The 20,293-nt window shown below is 35.6% G+C and overlaps 1 protein-coding gene across 10 annotated transcripts in view; it reads right to left on the bottom strand.

The window, feature by feature from the left end:
• Window positions 1-20,293, bottom strand: part of CBLB (Cbl proto-oncogene B) — a 191,054-nt gene that overhangs the window by 67,087 nt on the left and 103,674 nt on the right. For all 10 annotated transcript variants that reach the window (XR_005883915.1, XM_040980529.1, XM_040980535.1 and 7 more), the window contains 5 exons: window positions 16,220-16,376; window positions 9,260-9,381; window positions 5,822-5,959; window positions 2,532-2,619; window positions 1,363-1,494 (listed from right to left, as the gene is read on the bottom strand). Coding sequence is in view for 9 of the 10 variants with exons in the window: in XM_040980529.1 (XP_040836463.1) it covers window positions 1,363-1,494; window positions 2,532-2,619; window positions 5,822-5,959; window positions 9,260-9,381; window positions 16,220-16,376 (637 nt within the window). In the remaining variant the exon portion in view is untranslated. The remainder of the gene's footprint in view (window positions 1-1,362; window positions 1,495-2,531; window positions 2,620-5,821; window positions 5,960-9,259; window positions 9,382-16,219; window positions 16,377-20,293) is intronic.

Here is a 20,293-nt window from a genome sequence, read left to right as displayed (position 1 = left end):
CATTTAGAGACTGAACAGATATAAGGTCTCCCTCTTATTTCTCTTAACATAACTCATCTTCACAAAGACAAATAAATATTTTTTAAAAAATGATCAAAAAATCTGAAGTAAAATGTAAATGAAATGTGTATGTAAGGAAAGAAGGAACACTTGAACAATGTCACTCAAGTGACAAACATGAATAAGTAAAATGTCTTGAGAAAGCAACCAATTTTTTGTTTTCCCTTCAGATTTTAAAATGTCCCTAAAAATATGGAAGCACTTTCCATAAGGTTATAAAAATCATTATATTTTGTATTCAGCATCTCTGACTCTGTTCACATCCTTTTGTTCATCCCCAGGTCCCTTCTTCCTCTTCTACCGCAGAGATTCAAGGTTCTAGAAAGATCAAACCAGGATCCAAAAATAGCATAGACACATCAACTGCATACTGAAGGATGCATTTTTAAAATAGGCTAGTAAAGAAATTTATTTAATAAAATGTCTAAACACCATTAAGACTTTTTTTAGATTTTTCTTAGATTTCACTTCTATGAATCAGAAAATTCGATGCCTGTTTTGGTGGGAACTGCAAGCATTCGGGCGACACTTTCTATGTGACTCTCCCCACAGAGCACTCCTACTTTTATGTGAGTTAGCAGCCAAACCTAGCTAAGAAAAATATGCTTACTTGAAAATTTCGGACCCAGTGCGATAGTGTAGTGGCTAAAGTCCTCACCTTGTATGCACCGGGATCCCATAAGGGCACTGGTTCTAATCCAGGCAGCCCCACTTCCCATCCAGCTCCCTGCTTGTGGCCTGGAAAAGTAGTCAGGGACAGCCCCAAATCTTGGGACCTTACACCCATTTGGGAGACCCGAAAGAAGCTCCTGGCTTCTGATTTGCTCAACTGCAGCCACTGCGGCTGCTTGGGGAGTGAACCAGCAGAGGGGAGATTTCCTCTCTGTTTCTACTCCTCTCTGTATATCTGGCCTTTCCAATAAAAATAAATCTTAAAAAAAAAAAAAGAAAATTTCAGCATGAGATTTATCTACCAGAATTGACTATGTCTCATAATCTGACTATAGCTAGAAAGAGTACTATAGTAAATTCTAAATTGGTTCTCTGCCAACATTTTAAATTACATTTTGAAATCAATAGTACTATTGAAGTAGAACAACTAATTACATAAAAATTAAGTTATATGCAAAAAAAAATCAAAGTATAAGACATGAGATTTTAAAAGAACATTTTAGGTAAATCAGTTATCAACATTATTTTGCAAATCATTGAAGAACATATTTAAAAAAAAAACTGAAGAGAGAAATACCAAGAGGAAATACAAAGAAGCCATCCTTGTTGCCAATTACCCCTTAATTATACCTGCCATGCTGTAAGACAAGAGGTACACATCAAATGCCCACATGGCTCAATCTTGACATCTTTGTCATTCTCTGCACAAATTTTACAGAGTTGAAAAGTGGAGCCCATTTCACAATATAATTCATATTGTTCCTGTAATTTAAAATAGAAGAGGTATTGTTAGATTATTAGCCTAAAATGTTCATACTGATTTTTCTAAAGTACAATAACTTACAGTAAATCTCACACTTGATATCATCAGAAGTATATTAAGGCCTATTCCAACTTGATAATCATCATTTGGTCATTAGAATCTATTGAGAAGAACTGAGCACTTAGGGGCAATTTTATAAGCCTTCAAATATTTCTACTTAATGCTTTGTACTATTCCTTTTGGGAAGTGCTTGGTTCAATCGTCATCATTATTCAGAAGACAAACTACTATTACTGCTTTAAAACAGTAATACAAATGTTTATCTTTCTTTGTAAATTTTTCATGCTGATCTAATCCGATGTCAAACTGGGAGGAAAAAAAAAAAAAACAAGTATGACTCTCCCAGAACATTATTTCAAAAACAGGTTTAGAAATTCCAGAATAAAAAAAGCAAAAAAACCAAAACACAAAAAAACAAAAAACACTCCCCCGGCCAAGGATGTCTTGCACTGTGGTCACCATTACTACTTGTGGTGGTCTCTAAAGCAAAATTATCAATGATTAAAAAAAAAGCTGAGGCTTAATCAGTTTATATTTAAATAATGGCTTTCTAAGAAGATGGATTATTTCTCATAAGTGTAGTAATGTGTCCATTAGAACATCCAGAATCACTAAATAACTAAAAGTAATTAACATATACCCACAAACTAAACATGTAATTTAAACTGTTTCACATAAGAATGTGTAAAAGAACAGGACTGAAATCTAGAAACCTGCATATAAGTTATGACCAACCATCTCTTTCTACTATGGATCCATCTAGCAATGCCATATTGCAAGCAACTGTAGTGAGGCAGATAGATAATCTTAATACAAAGTAATATCACTGTTTCAAACAGTCTTGGGCTTCTTTGTCTTGTATTAAGTCTCTTTTGTATTAAATATCTGTCCATAATTTTAATTATACTAAAACAATTGTGTATTTGTAAAGTTTTGCAAATACTTACTAATAACATTTTCCAGAATTTGCTCTTACCTGTGTAACTTTTATATGATCATGGGGTGTGGGTTCACATAGTCCAGTTAAATCAGGATTATAACTCCTCCCATCAGGATAAAGATAACTGAATTTAGAGAGAAACTTTATTTACCTTAAATACATATGTTTTAATTGCACTTAAGTTATATTACCAGATTTTTTATGCTGAAATAACACATATTTCCTTTTCATATAATATACCAATACATAAGCTTTCATGGTTCTTGTAATCATATTAATTTTAGAACATTTAAAATATAGAATTAATATTCAAGTAGTAAGTGCACAATACATATGAACTAAATTACTAAGTACCCACTTTCAGTAAGAATATATTTCATATATGGCCTTTATATAATTTTAAATTTCTCTTCATGCACCAATTTTTTCTGTTCCAAAATACTTTGAACATGTACCTTTTTTCAATTATTTCTTTTACTTCCTTCATACGAAGCACAGGTAATGTTAACGATATCATTTTGGACTGTGCTTAATACCACATGGAAAGTTTGTAATAAAATCAGATTTCATAATTCTCGTTCAGAAATTCACTAAGTTTAATGGGGCAGACATTTGGCCTAAACTAGCTGTTAAGAAAAGTCATATCCCATATCCCAGTGTCTAGTTCCTGTACCAGTTCCTCTACTTATGATTCAGCTTCCTGCTAATACCACTCTGGGAAGCAACACATAATGGCTCAACTGTTCAGATCCCTCTATTCACGTTGGAAATTTGAACTTAGTTCTGAGTTTTCAGCTCAGGTAAGTCATACCATGACTATAGTGAGCATCAGGGGAGTGAACCTGTGCATGAAAAATCCTTGTGTGTGTATGTCTCTCATATATATATATATTATTATATATATATAATCTTTAAAAACAAAAAATTACATTTACTATGTAAATATTTCCAATTAAAATAGTATTACTGCTGGATTTTATCAATTATTAATCTATTTAATAGTTTTCAACACTAGATGACTTGAATGAAAAACAAAGAATACTACATTAGTGAATATTGTTAAGAACAAAAGTATATAAAAATTATTTTGTAAGGTTACAAAACATTTTTGATAAATCAAAGGGCACAAATTTTGACAAGCAGTTGCTAGAATTTACCCAGGAAAACCAGAAAAAAAAATGAAAGGACAATTCTTACATTTGAAGGAACAGGGCAGTGAGATGCACGGGTAAGGTTGAAGAAAAGGAATTTGTTTATCAGACAATGAAACTTACTTTGAGAGTCTTAAGATAAAGGGCAAAGGCTGGCACACTTCTACACATTAAATCTCTAAAGACAAGCAAAGGCGATAGGAGACTACTCTCATAGTCTAAATGACTAATTAAAAATTTCATATCACATTATAGCACATCAAAAAATTTCAAAATGCTACAACAACTTCAGAAATGATAACAGAGTTGATGGAAAGAATGTTCACTGGCTCTATTCAGGGCAATTTTAGGGAGGATTTGCTCATTTCCCTTCTTGGTATGCTGAGAAACTGTTGCAGATGACCCCTTGATCCCATAAAGGACAGGAGGAGCAAACAATCTGTGTGCTATCAAAATAACCTTCTCTACCATCTGTGTCATATGACATTGCTTTCCTATAGAGAACAAAATGCACTGACCTATCAACTGTAGCATTATATGATATTCTCAGTTTGCATTTATCTTGAAAATTACTCTCTCAAATTAATGCAATAAATATAATTTCATCTTTATCTATGGATTTTGTCCAAGGCTCTTGGAAGGTAAATCTGCAGGGTAGCTCCTAAGACCTGCTCTTATAGAGACTGTTATCTGTTTCCTTATGAGTGACTTTTGAATAACAGATAGAAGGCATGAAACAACAGAACAGAGCTAAATCGAAAAGACTCTTACAGATTTTCCCACTAATATATTTACAAACTACAACATTATACTGCATTTCCTTGTATCTGATTTAAACATCTCAATCATAATGAACATCAAACCACAATCCATGAATCATTGATGTTCCAGGTTAGGTATAAATGACAATGAATAGTGAATTTATGAGAATGAAAAAAAAAGTAACTACATATCTGATAACATGACTTGCTACAAGTAAATATTATAAAGCTAAATCCTTATAAGCTTTTTAAAAAGATTTTATTTATTTACTTGGAAATTAGAGCTATAGAGAAAGAGGGAGAGAGAGAGCTTCAACTTGGGGGTTCACTCTTCAAACGACTTCAGCAGCCAGAGCTGGCCCATTTAAAGCCAGGAACCCGGAGTTTCACTCAGGGGTCCCGTTTGGTTGTAGGGATCTAAGTCCTTGGACCATCATGTACTATTTTCTCTAGATTATTAGCAGGCAGATGGATCAGACATGTAGCAGCCAGGACTAGAACTGGTACTCATATGTTTACATATACATCCCACCACACTTTCACTAAGTAAAACAAGAAATGGAAATCATTTGCTTTTTGCTAACTCAGTAGACTTCTCTAGCTAAGTTTTCTAGCAAAGTCCATCTTGCAGCAACATAGGTTCCCGGTTGTGTAAGTTACCAAGCAGAGGAAACGGCAGGAGAAGTTAGCATGATGATCTGACACTGACAAGAAATGGAAGCAGTGAATGGCGTTACAGAATGTGTTAATCTCATGTACTTATCAAGAAATGATTAGCAGGTTGTACAAATCATGGGTGTATGTGACATGAGGGACTCATTATTAATCTAAACAAAGGGAAGAACTGTTTAAATTTGTATAAAGGACAACTTGAGAGAAACCAAGCTTAGTTTGACACAGCATTCTTTTATACAAATTTCATTACTAGTACGAATTTTAACATGGTATAAAAAGAGAATAGGAAGGAAACAGATGGAAAAGGGGAAAAACGAAATACAGCATTCCAGTTAAAATTAAATTAACTTAAAAATTAAATAAAATGTCAAAGTTGCAAAGTAAGGATTATATAAAGGAGCTGTAAGCAACGATTTCCAATAATTTACTGCACTATATTAACCGATTTACATTAAACCTATACATGTATAAACTTCTATTCCTATGATACATAAAATAATCATGCCATAATTTGATGTTGGAATGTATCTGCTGTAGCATAATTAGATTTAAATAATTAGCTTACTTTAAGATGGCTACTCAAAGCAATGAAAAATGAAAACCACTGAGCATCCATTTCTTAGTCTTGAGAGAAAGCACCAACAGCCAGATCACCAGCCATCCCACCCATTCTAAAGTAAAGCAATCCTTTTTACAGTTATGAATCATAAACACCCTTGCTTCCATTTCCCATACTTACAATCCTTCCCTGCTGCCATCAATCAGGGCTTGAAATAAGGGCTTGTTATGAGGTATTGTCTGTAAGATATTGCCATCCCCAGTCACATAGCCAATGGCCCACTGTCCCAATCGTGTACAGCTTAACCGGAAAATGTAGCTGTGAAATAAGGTAAAATTATGTTAATTCACATTCAACTTAAGTCTACTCCTAAACAATTCATTTACCTTTAGCTGTTTGGAGGGAAAAAAAGAATCATTTATAATTTGATACAAATTTTTACATTTTTATCACCATTGTTCCATTCCCATTTATAGTCTGTGCAAGTAATACTAATAATCTTTTCATTTAAATGTCTTCATTTCTGAGAAAATAAATTGTAAATTATCAAGTGATTTGCAATCATCATTAATCAGCGATGCCAGGTATGAACATGCTGGGAGCATGAAGTGCTCATGAAGGAAGTATCATTATGGGCTAAAATTGTGTATATAAAACTATTTTCTTCACATAAAGACATAAGTAAAATATAGAAAATACGTTTTTAAAAATGGAAAGGTGCAGACATCTAATCATTTATCTGCTTCAGACAAAGTAAAGCTGTTCCTTCTGAGAAGTTTAATATGTTGCCTTATAATTTAAACAAAATTATGAAATTTATTCTGAAGTAATTAAAAGTAATACTTTTTATCTTAGGCATTCCAGCAATAATTTTAAAGTAAAAAAAATCTCAAAAAAAAAAAAAAACCCACTGAGCTGCATTAAGGAAAAAGCAAGATAGGTCAGTTTATGGTTGCCATCCAAGTTCAGTATCTTACCACGGCAAGTAAAAATTGTATAAAATCTAAATCAAATAAATTCCTTAACATCAACCTCAAGGAACAGAGACTTTAACTTGGCTTTAAATTCATTATTAAAATGCACTTATTCATTTATTTATGTTTATTTCACTTTGAGTCATTTCTCTTTAATTATTTTCAACCTTGCATTCTCAGCATTTATGTCTGGATTTGCACCCAATTTGTCAAACCAAAAGTCAGTCAACTGAAATATCTTGGCTATATCTGAGATGCTGTATGTTTTTGACAGAAATTAAGTACTTCTGTTTATTTAGTAACTGACAAATCAAGCACTGTATAGAAAATTTCAAAAGATTATTAAGTGTGCATAATGGCTACAGAGTCATGAGATTTAGTAAATTTTACTTGGTAATAAAAAATGGTTTCATATTCCAAGAAAATTAGATTTTTGAAAAAAATTGCACAGTTTTTATCAAATAATTTCATATTGATAAAATAACCTTTGTAAAAGATATTTTCAAGGAAGTATAAGACCTTATTCCAGGGCCCAGCATGATATTCTTCTGGCTATGTCCTCGCCTTGCATGCACCAGGATCCAATATGGGTGCCAGCTCATATCCCAACTGCCCCACTTCCCATCCAGTTCCATGCTTGGGGCCTGGAAAAGCAGTTGAGGATGGCCCAAACCCTTGGGATCTGCACCCATGTGGGAGACCTGGAGGAGGCTCCTGGCTTCAGATCAACTCAGTTCTGGCTGTTGTGGTCATTTGGGGAGTGAACCAGCGGATGAAAAATCGTCCTCTCTGCCTTTCCTCTCTGTAAATCTGATTTTCCAATAAAAATATTTTTTAAGAAAAACATTAAATAAAAAGGATCCAAATGGATCTGTTTCATGTCAATAGAGTGGTTTAGGATTCAAGGCCAATCTTTAATGCTAAGAGTCACATGGTGGACACTTCATTTAGATTTTCAAATGCAACTTCACCAGTTGTTAGCTGAAACCCAAAGAATTCCACAAGCTAAATGATAAATTTTTTTCATGCAACAGACTCAATTGTTTTCTTCACCAAGACAAGGAGGTAAAAACACTCTTAAGAGAAAGGATCAGTTAAAAACAGATATTCTACAAAATAAATAGTTACTAAAATGATTTGTTTACTATAATAGTTTTCCTCAACACGTTTTAAATATCTACATCAAATCAGTACAGGCTATTAATTTTATTTTTTAGCCATGGAAAAATATCCTTGAATTCAACAAAATAGTTCTTCTAAACTACTGTCAGCATACCAATTATACGGCCTGTTCACATGGTCCTGGTGAAAACAAAAATTACTACATCTAAATGGAAGACTTCAATAGGCCTAATTCATTTTTGTACCCACTAGCTTCTTTGTATAGAGTACTTTAATTCTCAAAAAGAAAAAAAATATGGAAATTTGCATTATGGCAGAGCCAAAGAAATCAAAACTATTAGCTTATACTAAAAAACTTTTAACTGTTAAGGTAAATACAATATATGCTACAATCAAATTTAAAAAAACTGAAAACCAACTAAATTAATCTATAAAGTGAAACTATTTCTAAATAAAAATCAAAGAAATCAATACTACTAACTTATACTAAGAAACTTTGTTAAGGGTAAACACCATATATGGTACAAAAGAAATGAAAAAAAACTGAAAAAGGAAAACAACTAAATTAATCCCTAATGTGAAATAATTTCTAAATAAAAAATCAGTATAGTCAATCGCCATTGAACTGTATCTCCTACTACGCTGTGCAGACTTGGCAGTTCCCACCTCCTTGGTCCTCTGCTGTTGGTGTCTCCCATGTGTCTAACCCATTTCTAGATGGGACACGGGGGAAATGATCAGAACCACAGCCCAGATCATCTGATCCCAGATATGCTGTTATCCTCAAACAAAACTGTAAGAACTGACCAGTCCACCTGTATGAGTTGCTCAGTTTTTTTTTTTTTTGTGAAACTGTAAAATAGATTCTGTTTTTGCAAAGACATTTTCAAGGCCCTGAAACCAGTATAGATTGTAATAATGGAATGATATATACTTACATGTTTATATGTATTTATCATATATGAATAGATCTAATGGTATGTGTTCATAGTAATTAAAATGTTCTTACATATATTTCTCAACAATTCTAATTGAATGTCTCAAAAATTTCCTGACGTAACAAATACATAAATTGATCTATTTTCCTTATCTGAACTAGCATACACAAGTATTCAAATAACTACATGGAATTTTTTATACAAATATAGATATCACAAAAATAGTCAACATGCATAAATCCTTTTTAAGAAGCAAAATTCTTAGAAGAAATCAGTTTGGGGTGGGGAGACTGGGAGAAGAGGGGACTGGAGAGGGAAAAATAAAAGCTTAAAAAGAAAAGCAAAACTGAGCATTAACGTATCTCTTAACTTTATCAAACTGCAAAACAGCACACCCTCTTTTGCATTATAAACACAAAGTTTCAGAAGAAGCACAGTGAATCAATTTAAAGTGCTCCATTAAAAAACATTCTTAGCCTTTTCCACACACCCCATCAGTAACATCAATTGATTTACTTAGGAATGAATCATAGGGGATTGCATCTTCAGATACAGCACATAATCTCAATGTTTAAACGTCTTACCTTCCAGGTTTGTTGCTGTATTTCTGTAGCCGTGCTTTGACTTCATCGTATGTGAGAAACGCCATGTAACCGGGATGTGTGACAGCTAAGAAATTCCAATTCCGTAGAATAGAGCCCCAAGGCTAAAATACAAAATTTACATCCCATTATCTATAAAACATCCACTATCAATTACATACCAATACATCATTTAATAATTTACTGAAGCTTGGATATCAAATGCAGCAGTGTTTTTTTTTTTTAAATGTGAATAGGCAGTGCTATGGTTTGTCCCTAGTGATATTTATGTTGAAGATGAATATTTTAATACTGGTAGTGCAGGCAAGGTAGATGGCATTTTGGTTACGGACTGGACTAGAACCCTTCCGAGGTGATGAAGCCAGTGGCTTCTCTTTGTGAAGTGGCCCCAGTGAAGGCTGTTGCAAAGCAGTGACCTCTCCTCTTCTCCTTTTTGCTCTAGCAAAAGGCCCTGAGGTAAAGTCCAACAGATGTCTCTGCTACACTCTCGCACTTCATAGCCAAGATAACCCTCTTTTAAATATAATTATCCAATCTGAGGTTTCCCAGTATAGCAATGGAAAATGGACTAAAACAGGAAGAAAACAAATTTTTTTCGAGGAAAAACAGCAAAAAGAAAATCCACACATTCTTTTCTGTATGTATTCTACTCTCAACACAGAACTTGTGATCATTTTGAAACACGTCTAGCTCTTTTGTTGAAAATCACCTATTTTTAATGGAAGTAATTCTTTTAAAAATGAATTCACCACTTGGCTTAGGGTTTGACTCTTTCTCTTTTAGTCTCTAGGTTCTAGTGGCTCCAACTCTGAGCACTTTCTGCAGCCAAGCTGTTTACTGTTGGTTTGAACACAAACGCTCCCTCCAGTTTCCATGCCTTTGCCTCTGTCTGAATTCCCTCTCCCTAACGACCCAGGCAATTTCTCTTTCCAAGGGACATTCCTTCAATATGCTGCAACCAGTCTATGTCACTTCTTGTCACGCTCCTTGCCTCCACATGTATCTACTGTGCTGCACCCTCAGGAGCCTCCCCAAACACACTGAGAGGCAGACAAGGAGTGAGTTTACTCATCTCGGGTAAAGGTTGCACAATAGCCCAAAGATAACTAAAGAGAAAAATATGCCTGTTTTGCACAAGCCCGAGGGCTCCAGGACCTTGTCACATCATCAGGTATAAAGCAATCAGGGAGACAGAACTGTGTCTGAAAAGTTCTTCCAGACACTGAACGCCACGGGAAAAAGCAACCGTACTCACATATGGCTCATCCTTACGAAATCATGAAATTAGGAAAACTTTCTTTAGGATTTTAAAACAGAGTATGTGAGAAACCTTTCAGAAACATTTGGATTACATCAAAGTCCGAGTCTCACTTTAACTTGCTTTGTCCTCAGTTGCAACGGAAGCAAAGGGAAAAGGCCACCAATGACGGACGGCTGAGCCCCAGGGGCCCGAGTTTCTGCGCAGGGTTTTTCAGTTTGAAGCTACACTGACTCCCGGGAATTGGGAGCACACTCCGTCTGATGTGCCAGATTCTTAACTCAAATGTACAAAAATGAAAAACAAATTATGTTGAGAAGTTCAAGGTGTTGAAATACTCATCTTCACCACGGGTATTGCTAAAGAGTTTCAGTCTTTGTTTGGGGACTTGTTCCTCATTATTGTTAGGCAAGCTTCAAATGCACAATTCAGAATTCTTCAAGAGTCACGTCTCTTGAGATGAGGATAATGAGAAAAAAATAGTTTAGCAATAAAGAAGGTTATTTTTATTTTATTACTTTGCCTTTTTTATGCTACAAAAAAATATCAGGGTATTTTCTCATAACACTGAAACATCTACTTGGGTTAAAGAAAATCTGGGGAAGCTAACATACGTTCTTTTTATGTACTCAAAAAATTCTGTTTTTAATTTTCTTCTTCAGGCATGACTAAATATTATATAAAAAATAGTTGGAAGTGTACACCAAAAACTAAGAAATAATTGCTAATGTAGACACTGCATTTTTTTGTTGTTGTTTCTACTAATACAAAGGGTAGAGATGAAAAGAACATATAACAAATATTTGGGTCACTTTCATATAAATTAATAGAAGAGTTGTTAAAAGCAACAACAATAACAATAAAATGCTGAACATGGCAAACAGAGAGCCAAAGCACAGATTAAAACACTAGCATAAAAAAAATGAAACAGGAGGGTCCAGTGCAGTGGCCTAGTGGCTAAAATCCTCTCCTTGCCCAAACCAGGATCCCATATGGGCACCAGTTCTAGTCCCGGCAGCCACGCTTCCTATCCAGCTCCCTGCTTGTGGCCTGGGAAAGCAGTCGAGGATGGCTCAAAGCCTTGAGACCCTGCACCCGCCTGGGAGACTCAGAAGAAGTTCCAGACTCCTGGCTTTGGATTGGCTCAGCTCCAGCTGTTGTGGCCTCCTGGGGAGTGAACCAATGGACAGAATATCTTGCTCTCTGTCTCTCCTCCTCTGTATATCTGACTTTTCAATAAAAATAAATAAATCTTAAAAAAAAAGAAATTGGAGTTTAAACTCAATTGCTATAATACTAAGCAACCACTGCATAGTATATAAACCAGAAAGCTGGCACCTAATTGTCAAAAATATTTATGTATCAGAGTGAGTCTGTGTGTTTTTCTTGCAAGGACAACCCCCTCAGAACAGTCAGAAATGTGGTATTTTGCAGTTTTTTTTTCTTTTTAAAGTATCTTGCAAATGAAATTGAAGAAGATAAAACATAGTGCTTTAGAGAATAAGAACTATACTCATCACGTGCATCTTAAAGGAATTATTTTCTCCACCCATGAACACAAAATTGGGAGATTTTCAAATGAATGCAGAGATTAATAAATGAAATGAGTCTCTTCTCTCAAAATCTGTTTCCAAGAGACAATTAGTGACTTACAGCTTAACTTGGAATAAGAGCCTGGACTGGCTTGCCCAGATATTTTCATTAATTATTTTCCATAACTGATTATTTTCTGCCTATTTTACTTTTTCCCTATTCTTCCAACGCCATCTTCCCACAGTCATTAGGAAATTCCTCCAAATACTCCCTCGGTATTCTTCTAATACGGCCCACCTCTGGACAACTCACGCTTTTTCAATAGTGGTAGAACTTGAGGAAAATGGGAGCAATCGCTGTTCAGACAGACAAAAAATAATTTAAAAATAAAAGCAAAAATCCTTAGTTTGCTTTCTAGGACTTTAGGCTAATTCTAGCATCTTTCAAGTCCCTGGGAAGGATAAAAAGATTAAAAGCAGAATAACAAAGATGAAATGAAGAAAGTGTTCATATAACTATACCAACAGCCTTACAATGACTACCTGGCATTTGTTGAACTTGGAAATAGACAACGTAAGAGAGGAGGGAAACTTTACTACTTTTTGATTCTCCATCCAAGTTTCACCACATCTAAGCTCTGCATTCCACCTTCAAACCTTTATGAGACGTTCTCTTCCTCCATGCAATGTACTACATCCACTGTCAGAGTCATATGATAAAAACTACGCCCACCCACAATTTAGCATTAGAGGAATTTACTGCCAATTAGTCATCAGTATCATGCTTTAGCAGAATATACACTTATGAAGTTACAATATTAAACATTTTTTCATACAGAAAATTAAAGTTTAACAAATTTATGAAAAGTATAAAACATAGAATCAATCTGATTATGTGTGATTATGGTCCAAGCATCTGAATAATCAGCATAGAAATAAAAGGAAGTGATGAATCTCAGAAAAACAAAATAGAGAATAGAGATAAATAAGTTTCTTCAGCAATGTCTGGAATTTCCTGTTTTAAAAATGACTGGGCCGGGCCCGGCGCGGTGGCGCAAGTGGTTAAAGGTCCTCGCTTTGCACGCCCGGGATCCCATATGGGCGCTGGTTCTAATCCCGGCAGCCCCGCTTCCCTTCCAGCTCCCTGCCTGTGGCCTGGGAAAGCAGTCGAGGACGGCCCAAAGCTTTGGGAACCTGCACCCGTGTGGGAGACCCGGAAGAGTCTCCTGGCTTCGGATCGGCATAGCATCGGCCCGTTGCGCTCACTTGGGGAGTGAATCATGGGACGGAAGATCTTCCTCTCTGTCTCTCCTCTCTGTATATCCGCCTTTCCAATGAAAAAATAATAAAAATAAATCTTTAAAAAAAAAAAATGACTGGGCCTTCTTTTAGCCATGTGATGATTTGGTGTTATCATCTGAGCCTTTCCATAGGAACACTATTTCAAGGTCCCTTCTCTCATCATAGTCAACAAAAACAAGATATGCATAATCCTGAGTATTAATATTTCTTGGGCTATTTATATGGAAATAAACACATATTAAGCAGCTATTTAGGTAAGCATTTAACCAATATTAAGTCACTTTCATATTTTCAATATGCAACTCCAAGGCATTTTAGTTTGTTTTTTTTTTTTTTTTTTAAAGATTTATTTTTATTATTTTTTTTCATTGGAAAGGCGGATATACAGAGAGGAGAGACAGAGAGGAAGATCTTCCGTCCGATGATTCACTCCCCAAGTGAGCGCAACGGGCCGATACTATGCCAATCCGAAGCCAGGAGCCTCTTCCGGGTCTCCCACGCGGGTGCAGGGTCCCAAAGCTTTGGGCCGTCCTCGACTGCTTTCCCAGGCCACAGGCAGGGAGCTGGAAGGGAAGCGGGGCTGCCGGGATTAGAACCGGCGCCCATATGGGATCCCGGCGTGCAAGGTGAGGACCTTTAACCACTTGCGCCACCGCGCCGGGCCCAAAGGCATTTTAGTTTTAATACCTATACTACATAGTCATCCTGGCATCTTAGAAAAATCCATACTTCCTAAAATGAACAGGTTATTTTAATATATGAAAATTACTTTTGCAGTCCTGATTCACAGGCTTTGGAACAAAGCTCTTACTATTACAATGTCTTCTATCATGTTAAAAAAAATGAAGTCTGTACTCTAAATTTATGAGAAATCTTACAGAGGGCTTCTGATATAGAATGATTATTATCAAGCAATAATTTTTTTAAATGTACCTCAAAATCTTTGATCTTCAACTGACAATCTATGTTCAACAAGAGAATTATCATATGCAATTACTATAAATTTACAAAAAGAATAAGCATACTTCCTGTACTAACATCTATTTTCTTATCCTCTACACGAGGTAGAATCATGATTTCAAAACGACAAGCGACAAGCAAAGTCATAAATCGGAGAAGTAAAATTCACATTCTATGGAAAAACAGAAAAACCTACATTAGACTAACATCTATTGAAAGCATGTTTCAAGGAAAATAAATTTTACTTGAAATGGAAATAATAAAAACTGTCAGCATATAAGTAACCCTGATTTCTGATCAATTTATCTCACCTTCTATATAATTTGCACTACTAGAATCATGCAATTTGAAAGCAAAACCCTATAAGTCCATATATGTTAGTTGCACATGCAGATTCCAAACACAAATTTCAAGTATCCATATTCAGTGTCATTCAATTAATTAAATCACGTAAAACAAAAACCCAAAATAACAACATCCTTATAAGGTTACCTACTTCTGAAGAAACCTTAATACTCTCATAGAGAAAACAAACATATGCTAATAGTAAGATAAACAGTGTAAAAACACACTGCCCTGAAGGGGTGGGTATTGTGGCATAGTAAGTTCAGTTGCCACTTGCAAAGCCAGAATCCCATATGGGCACCAGTTTGAGGCCTGGTAGGCTGTTTAACTTGGTATCCAGGTGCTTGCTAATAGTCTGGAGGTGGTATAAAATGGCCCAAATATTTGGGTCCCTGCCGACACATGGGACACCCATTAGAAACTCCTGCACGCTGGTGTTGGCTCCTGTAATTGCAGGGATTTGGGTTGTGAACCAGAAGATGGGAGAGCTCTCACTCTCTCTAATTCTGCTTTTCAAATGAATGAATTAATCTGAACAAAAAAGACATTCCTCAGAATTTCTGGCTTCAAGATTCAGCTTTGTTCCCATTCAGCCTTTTGGTTATGAGCACTGTAAGAGGAAGTTGACCCTGGTTCAGTAACTTGGTTTTGTTACTCATATGGGATATCTCATCAAGTGTGGGGATCACAGAAATATCCTGGCCATCCAGTTGCTGTGGGTACTTGGGGGAATAAAAGAACGCATGAATATCTGAACACTCTTTGCTTTTCTCGTCGTTTCCTTCTTTCTATTTCAATTTACCTATCTTTCAGATAAATAAAACTATGAAGATAAAAATTTAAAATAAAAAAGAATAGTACATTGAACAAAAATATTCACCTCAGTTATTTATGCTAGTAAACAAAAAAAAAATCCAAATTTTCGAAAAGAGTTTTGTGTAATTAATCTGGCATAGTTTTTATAGAATAGGAATTTCATATTGGAAGCAATAACTGAAACTAAAAATTGGAAAAATCATGCCACTGAATATTTATTGACGTGAGAAAATGCTTATGAAATACGGTAGAATGTACACAACCAATTTGCAAAAAGAGTACACACCCCAGTATGTTACTGCACAAGTTGGCCAGTTTCCTTCTCACATACAAAATGCAGAAGGCACAAATGAGAAAGTGGGTATGTGAAGGTGGAATTCATCTCTGGCAAATAACCAATTTCAATGCTGTGTGTTATCAGTCTCTATTTAGATCTTTTAAGATCTACAAAGCAAAACAAGAAACAAAATGGCTGAAACAAGCAATGTAAAACTCGGCGTGTTTGCATAATTCCTCATAAAACCAATAAACAAGAAGTTGACACTCTAAATGTATACCAAAGAATCCTAAACCTATCGCAACTGCCAAACATCTGACAACAATGAAATTAAATGCTATCAATCAGACTATTCTCAATCTGCTGATCTGCATGTATGTGCAAGTGAGGGAGAAAGAAGTACACACAAAGCCACCACACATACACATGACATGTGAGGAAAAGAAACTCACCTGAAACAGTCTGGTAAAAATGTCAAATTCAAAAACTGAAATATAATCATTGCAAGTTAAATCAATTGTTGATTTTAAAGCCATTGCTTCCAAGCCAGAGCTAATCTGATGAACCTCATGAAGGCACTGTCTGAACACTTTCCACGGTACGATAGTTCTGTGCAAAAGAAAAAAAAATGAGTAATTGAGTCATGTGTCACTTATGATGTACCTGCAAATGAAACAGAACAATTCAATCATAAAAGGAGTGTAATTACATTTGTGTTAAAAGATAAATAGTTGAGAAGAATGTTCATAATTCAGATCACATGAAATCAACAGGACTAACAATCACCACTTTTTCTTACTATTTTTCTATCAAGATAACTCTAGAAATACATCACAAATAATTATTACTATTAAAGTAACGATCAAAATTTAACATATCATAACACCTTTATTTTTGTACATAAGGCTGTTTAGCTATGAGTTACAGTTAAATTCTCCCTATTTTCTCAAAAAGTTCCAAGATTCGTATGATGGCAATCCTCACTCACTGCATAAAATAACAACGTCTATCTGCTATCTCACGAAAGCTAAGTTCAGAAGTCTTCGAAATATTACAACTATTACCCTGATGCTTTCTCAGAACTGAACAATGCACAATTTAGGCTTTCATGTTAATGCAAAGAGAAACCTTAGTTTTTAAAGCTAACTGAAATGGCTATCTCATTATTTTATCCAAAATATGCTCAGTTATTTTTATTAAAAACATGTGAAACCCTTTAACAGTTAATGCAGGCACATGACTGAAAAAAGCCTCAGAAGAGTCTTAAATACTCCAAATAAAGGTCTCTCTCCTGACCCACTCTCTGATCATTTCCCAGGATTCGTCTACACTCCGCCACACTATGAAATGAGTAACATCACATATATGTTTTAGTTAAACATTTCTTTCAGAATATACAGAGAAGGTTAGAAAGGTCTATGCCTAAACAATGGAAATCATTGATTTATTTTTATTTTTATTGGGAAGTCAGATTTAAAGAGAGAAGGAGAGACAGGGAGCAAGATCTTGCATCCACTGCTTCACTCCCTAAGCAGCCAAAAAGGCTGGAGCTGAGCTGATCCAAAGCAAGGAGCCAGGAGCTTCTTCCACGTCTCCTGCACTGGTGCAGGGTCCCAAGGCTTTGGGCCATCCTCAACTGCTTTCCCAGGCCATCAGCAGGGAGCTGGATGAGAAGTAGAGCAGCCTGGACTAGAACTGCTGCCAATCTAAGGCCCTTTGAGAATCACTGATAAATTAACGGCTAAGGAAAGGCAGTGCTATGAAAATATAACACAGAAATACAAGACACAACAGTCTTTGTCCATAAGGAACACAAACAGTTACGGTAAAAACATTTTTAATGCAAAAAATATGTAGAAGGGGAATATCAGGAAATGCTACTGATACAAAGAATAAAAAGGAAATGCACAAAACAGGAAAGCCTGGAAGAATCTAGAAAAATCTAGAAAAAGCATCTGGGAAGTGGCAGGAATGAATCATGAGAACGGTTTACATTATTACCAGGCTGTATTTACAAGAAAGTTTAACGTACCATCAAAAGAAAAAAAAATATGAGGCTTGATATCTCGGAACTCTTTTCTCTATGTATGAACAAAACAGGAAACCACAGACGACTAAAGAGACACACCACATCAGACGCCATTTAGAAGAAACCTACGTCAGGCTCTGATTAAGGTTAACAAAATGCTACATTTTAGAACAAGGAAAAATGTAATAACATTAGAAAGCTATTGATTCAGTGATGTGTAAGCACACAACTACATCTAGCTTCATTATAACTACCAGGGAGGAGGTGCCAGAGAAGGACATTTGTCTTCTCCAAATGGAAGTGCAAACTACTGAACATGTTCAAGCAGCACGAATCGTAACACTCAGGATAAAGAAAGTTCATCAAAGACCTAATGGTTGAAAAGTGTCACCAATACTATCTTTGGGTCTAGAAAGGTTATATATCTACATACATGTTTTCGCTTAGTGTAAAAAGTACAAACCATAGGGTCTGGCGTGATAGACTAGAGGCTAAAATGCTCACCTTGAACATGCTGGGATTCCATATGGGTGCCAGTTCTAATCCTGGCAACCCCATTTCCCATTCACCTGCCTGCTTGTGGCCTGGAAAAGCAGTCAAGGACCACCTAAAGTCTTAGGACCCTGCTCCCCCATGAGAGACCTGGAAGAGGCTCCAGGTTCCTGACAAGGGATCAGCGTAGCTGTGGCTGTTGTGGCCACTTGGGGGTGAATCTCAGAGAGAAAATCTTCCTCTCCCTCTCTCCTCCTCTCTGTATATCTCACTTTCCAATGAAAATAAAATAAATCTTAAAAAAAGTACAAAACATAAAGTTGCTCAAACATCAACATCACTATTTTATGCATGATGAATTGGAAATAATAAAAAGAAAAACCTGGAGAAAGATACAACTTAATACCTTATCATAAAAAGCCTACTCATCTATCATTAATGGTTATGCAGAATCTAACAATTCCTTTTGAGTACCCAGGGATTTTCCAGAGAAAATTATACAATGTGACTACAAATGTTTACAATTTTAATTATATACCATTTCTAAATAATTTATACTCTGGAAACGCAGTTTTACTGAGTATTTGTGTAAAAGAGATGGTTACAGTTCACTTGTGATAAAATTAATGTCCAAACAGGTACTCATTCAATGGAACTCACTCACTGAAATAGCAGCAACACAGATTAACAAACTAAGACAATATTTCATTAATTTATCATATTTCAAATCTACAGACATCTATCCTATGTTCAGGTCAGCAAGACATACCATATATATAGAAGGTCTGTATCTAGTGGGCAGTATTTGTAAGATAAGGGAGTGCCTAAGGGAAGAACAGAGCTGGAGAATCAATTGACTTTAAGAAACAAATGAAAAATCTTGTTCGAAAACAACTGCAGACCAAATCCAAGCTTTCCAAAAAATGCTGCAAATGGCCATGGCATTCCTTCATGATGACCAGGGGAGGACAGAGCTGGGGAGAAGGAATTTTCACATCTTTGAACTGCAACAACATGAAAGCAGTGATTTCTTTCTCTAAGGAAACAGAAAATAATTGCTTAAAATGACCAATATACTACAGATTTTTATGTAAAACAGACAAGAAAGAAAGAAAATACTCCCCAGACCAAAGGTATGAATCGCTCAATGAAAGCTAGATTGAATGTTTGGAAACAGAAAACGTCCAAATTTTGAACAAGAATTTACACACAACTTCTAGAAGGCAAGTTGGCAACAAGCTTCAAAAGCCTGTATAGTTTGACCTAAAAGCCTATTGATACAGAATTTCACTTAAGGAAGTCACATTCAGATAGTATGCATATAAGATCTTCATCCATAATTATTATTTATAATAGCAATGATGCGTATAAATAGCAAAAAACAACTATGTTTAATAGTAACAGTATAATACATTCAGATAATATTAACCTAGCTATTAACTGTGTAAACATTTGCTGTAATGACAGTATGTTGTTAAATGAGAATATTAATTTCGAAACTGCAACATATCTGTTATCCAAAATTACAAACTATTTATAATATCTAGAATGATGATCACAAACATTCATGAATGATATCAGGAATGTGGAAGAATTACAAGTGATTTTTTTGTTGTTGTTTCCTAGGTTTGTTTGATTTTAATGATTGGTATTTTGCTTTTCATTTTGGTTTTTAACAAATATTTGAAAGGCAGTCTTTCACATGTACACAGAAGACAGAGAAAGGAGGAAAGAAGGAAGAAAGGAAGGAGATGGGAAGAGAGATCAAGAGATCTTCCATTTGCTGTTCACGCCCAAAACGGCCACAATGACTGGGGCTGTTTGCAGGCCACAGCCAGGAGCCCAGAACTCCATCCAGGTCTCCTAGAGGAGAGGCAAGGCACAGGTACTCAGGCCATCTTCTGCTGCTTTTCAGGGGCAGTAGCAGGAAGCTGGAAGGGAATCAGAGCCTCCTGAACTTGATCTGGTGCTCACAATGGATGCTGGGGTCATAGGCCACGTTTTA

The sequence above is a fragment of the Ochotona curzoniae genome, unplaced genomic scaffold (assembly GCF_017591425.1).
Source record: "Ochotona curzoniae isolate NIBS_2020 unplaced genomic scaffold, NIBS_Ocur_1.0 contig_3498, whole genome shotgun sequence".
NCBI lineage: Eukaryota > Metazoa > Chordata > Mammalia > Lagomorpha > Ochotonidae > Ochotona > Ochotona curzoniae.
This window is presented reverse-complemented; position numbering and strand designations above follow the sequence as displayed.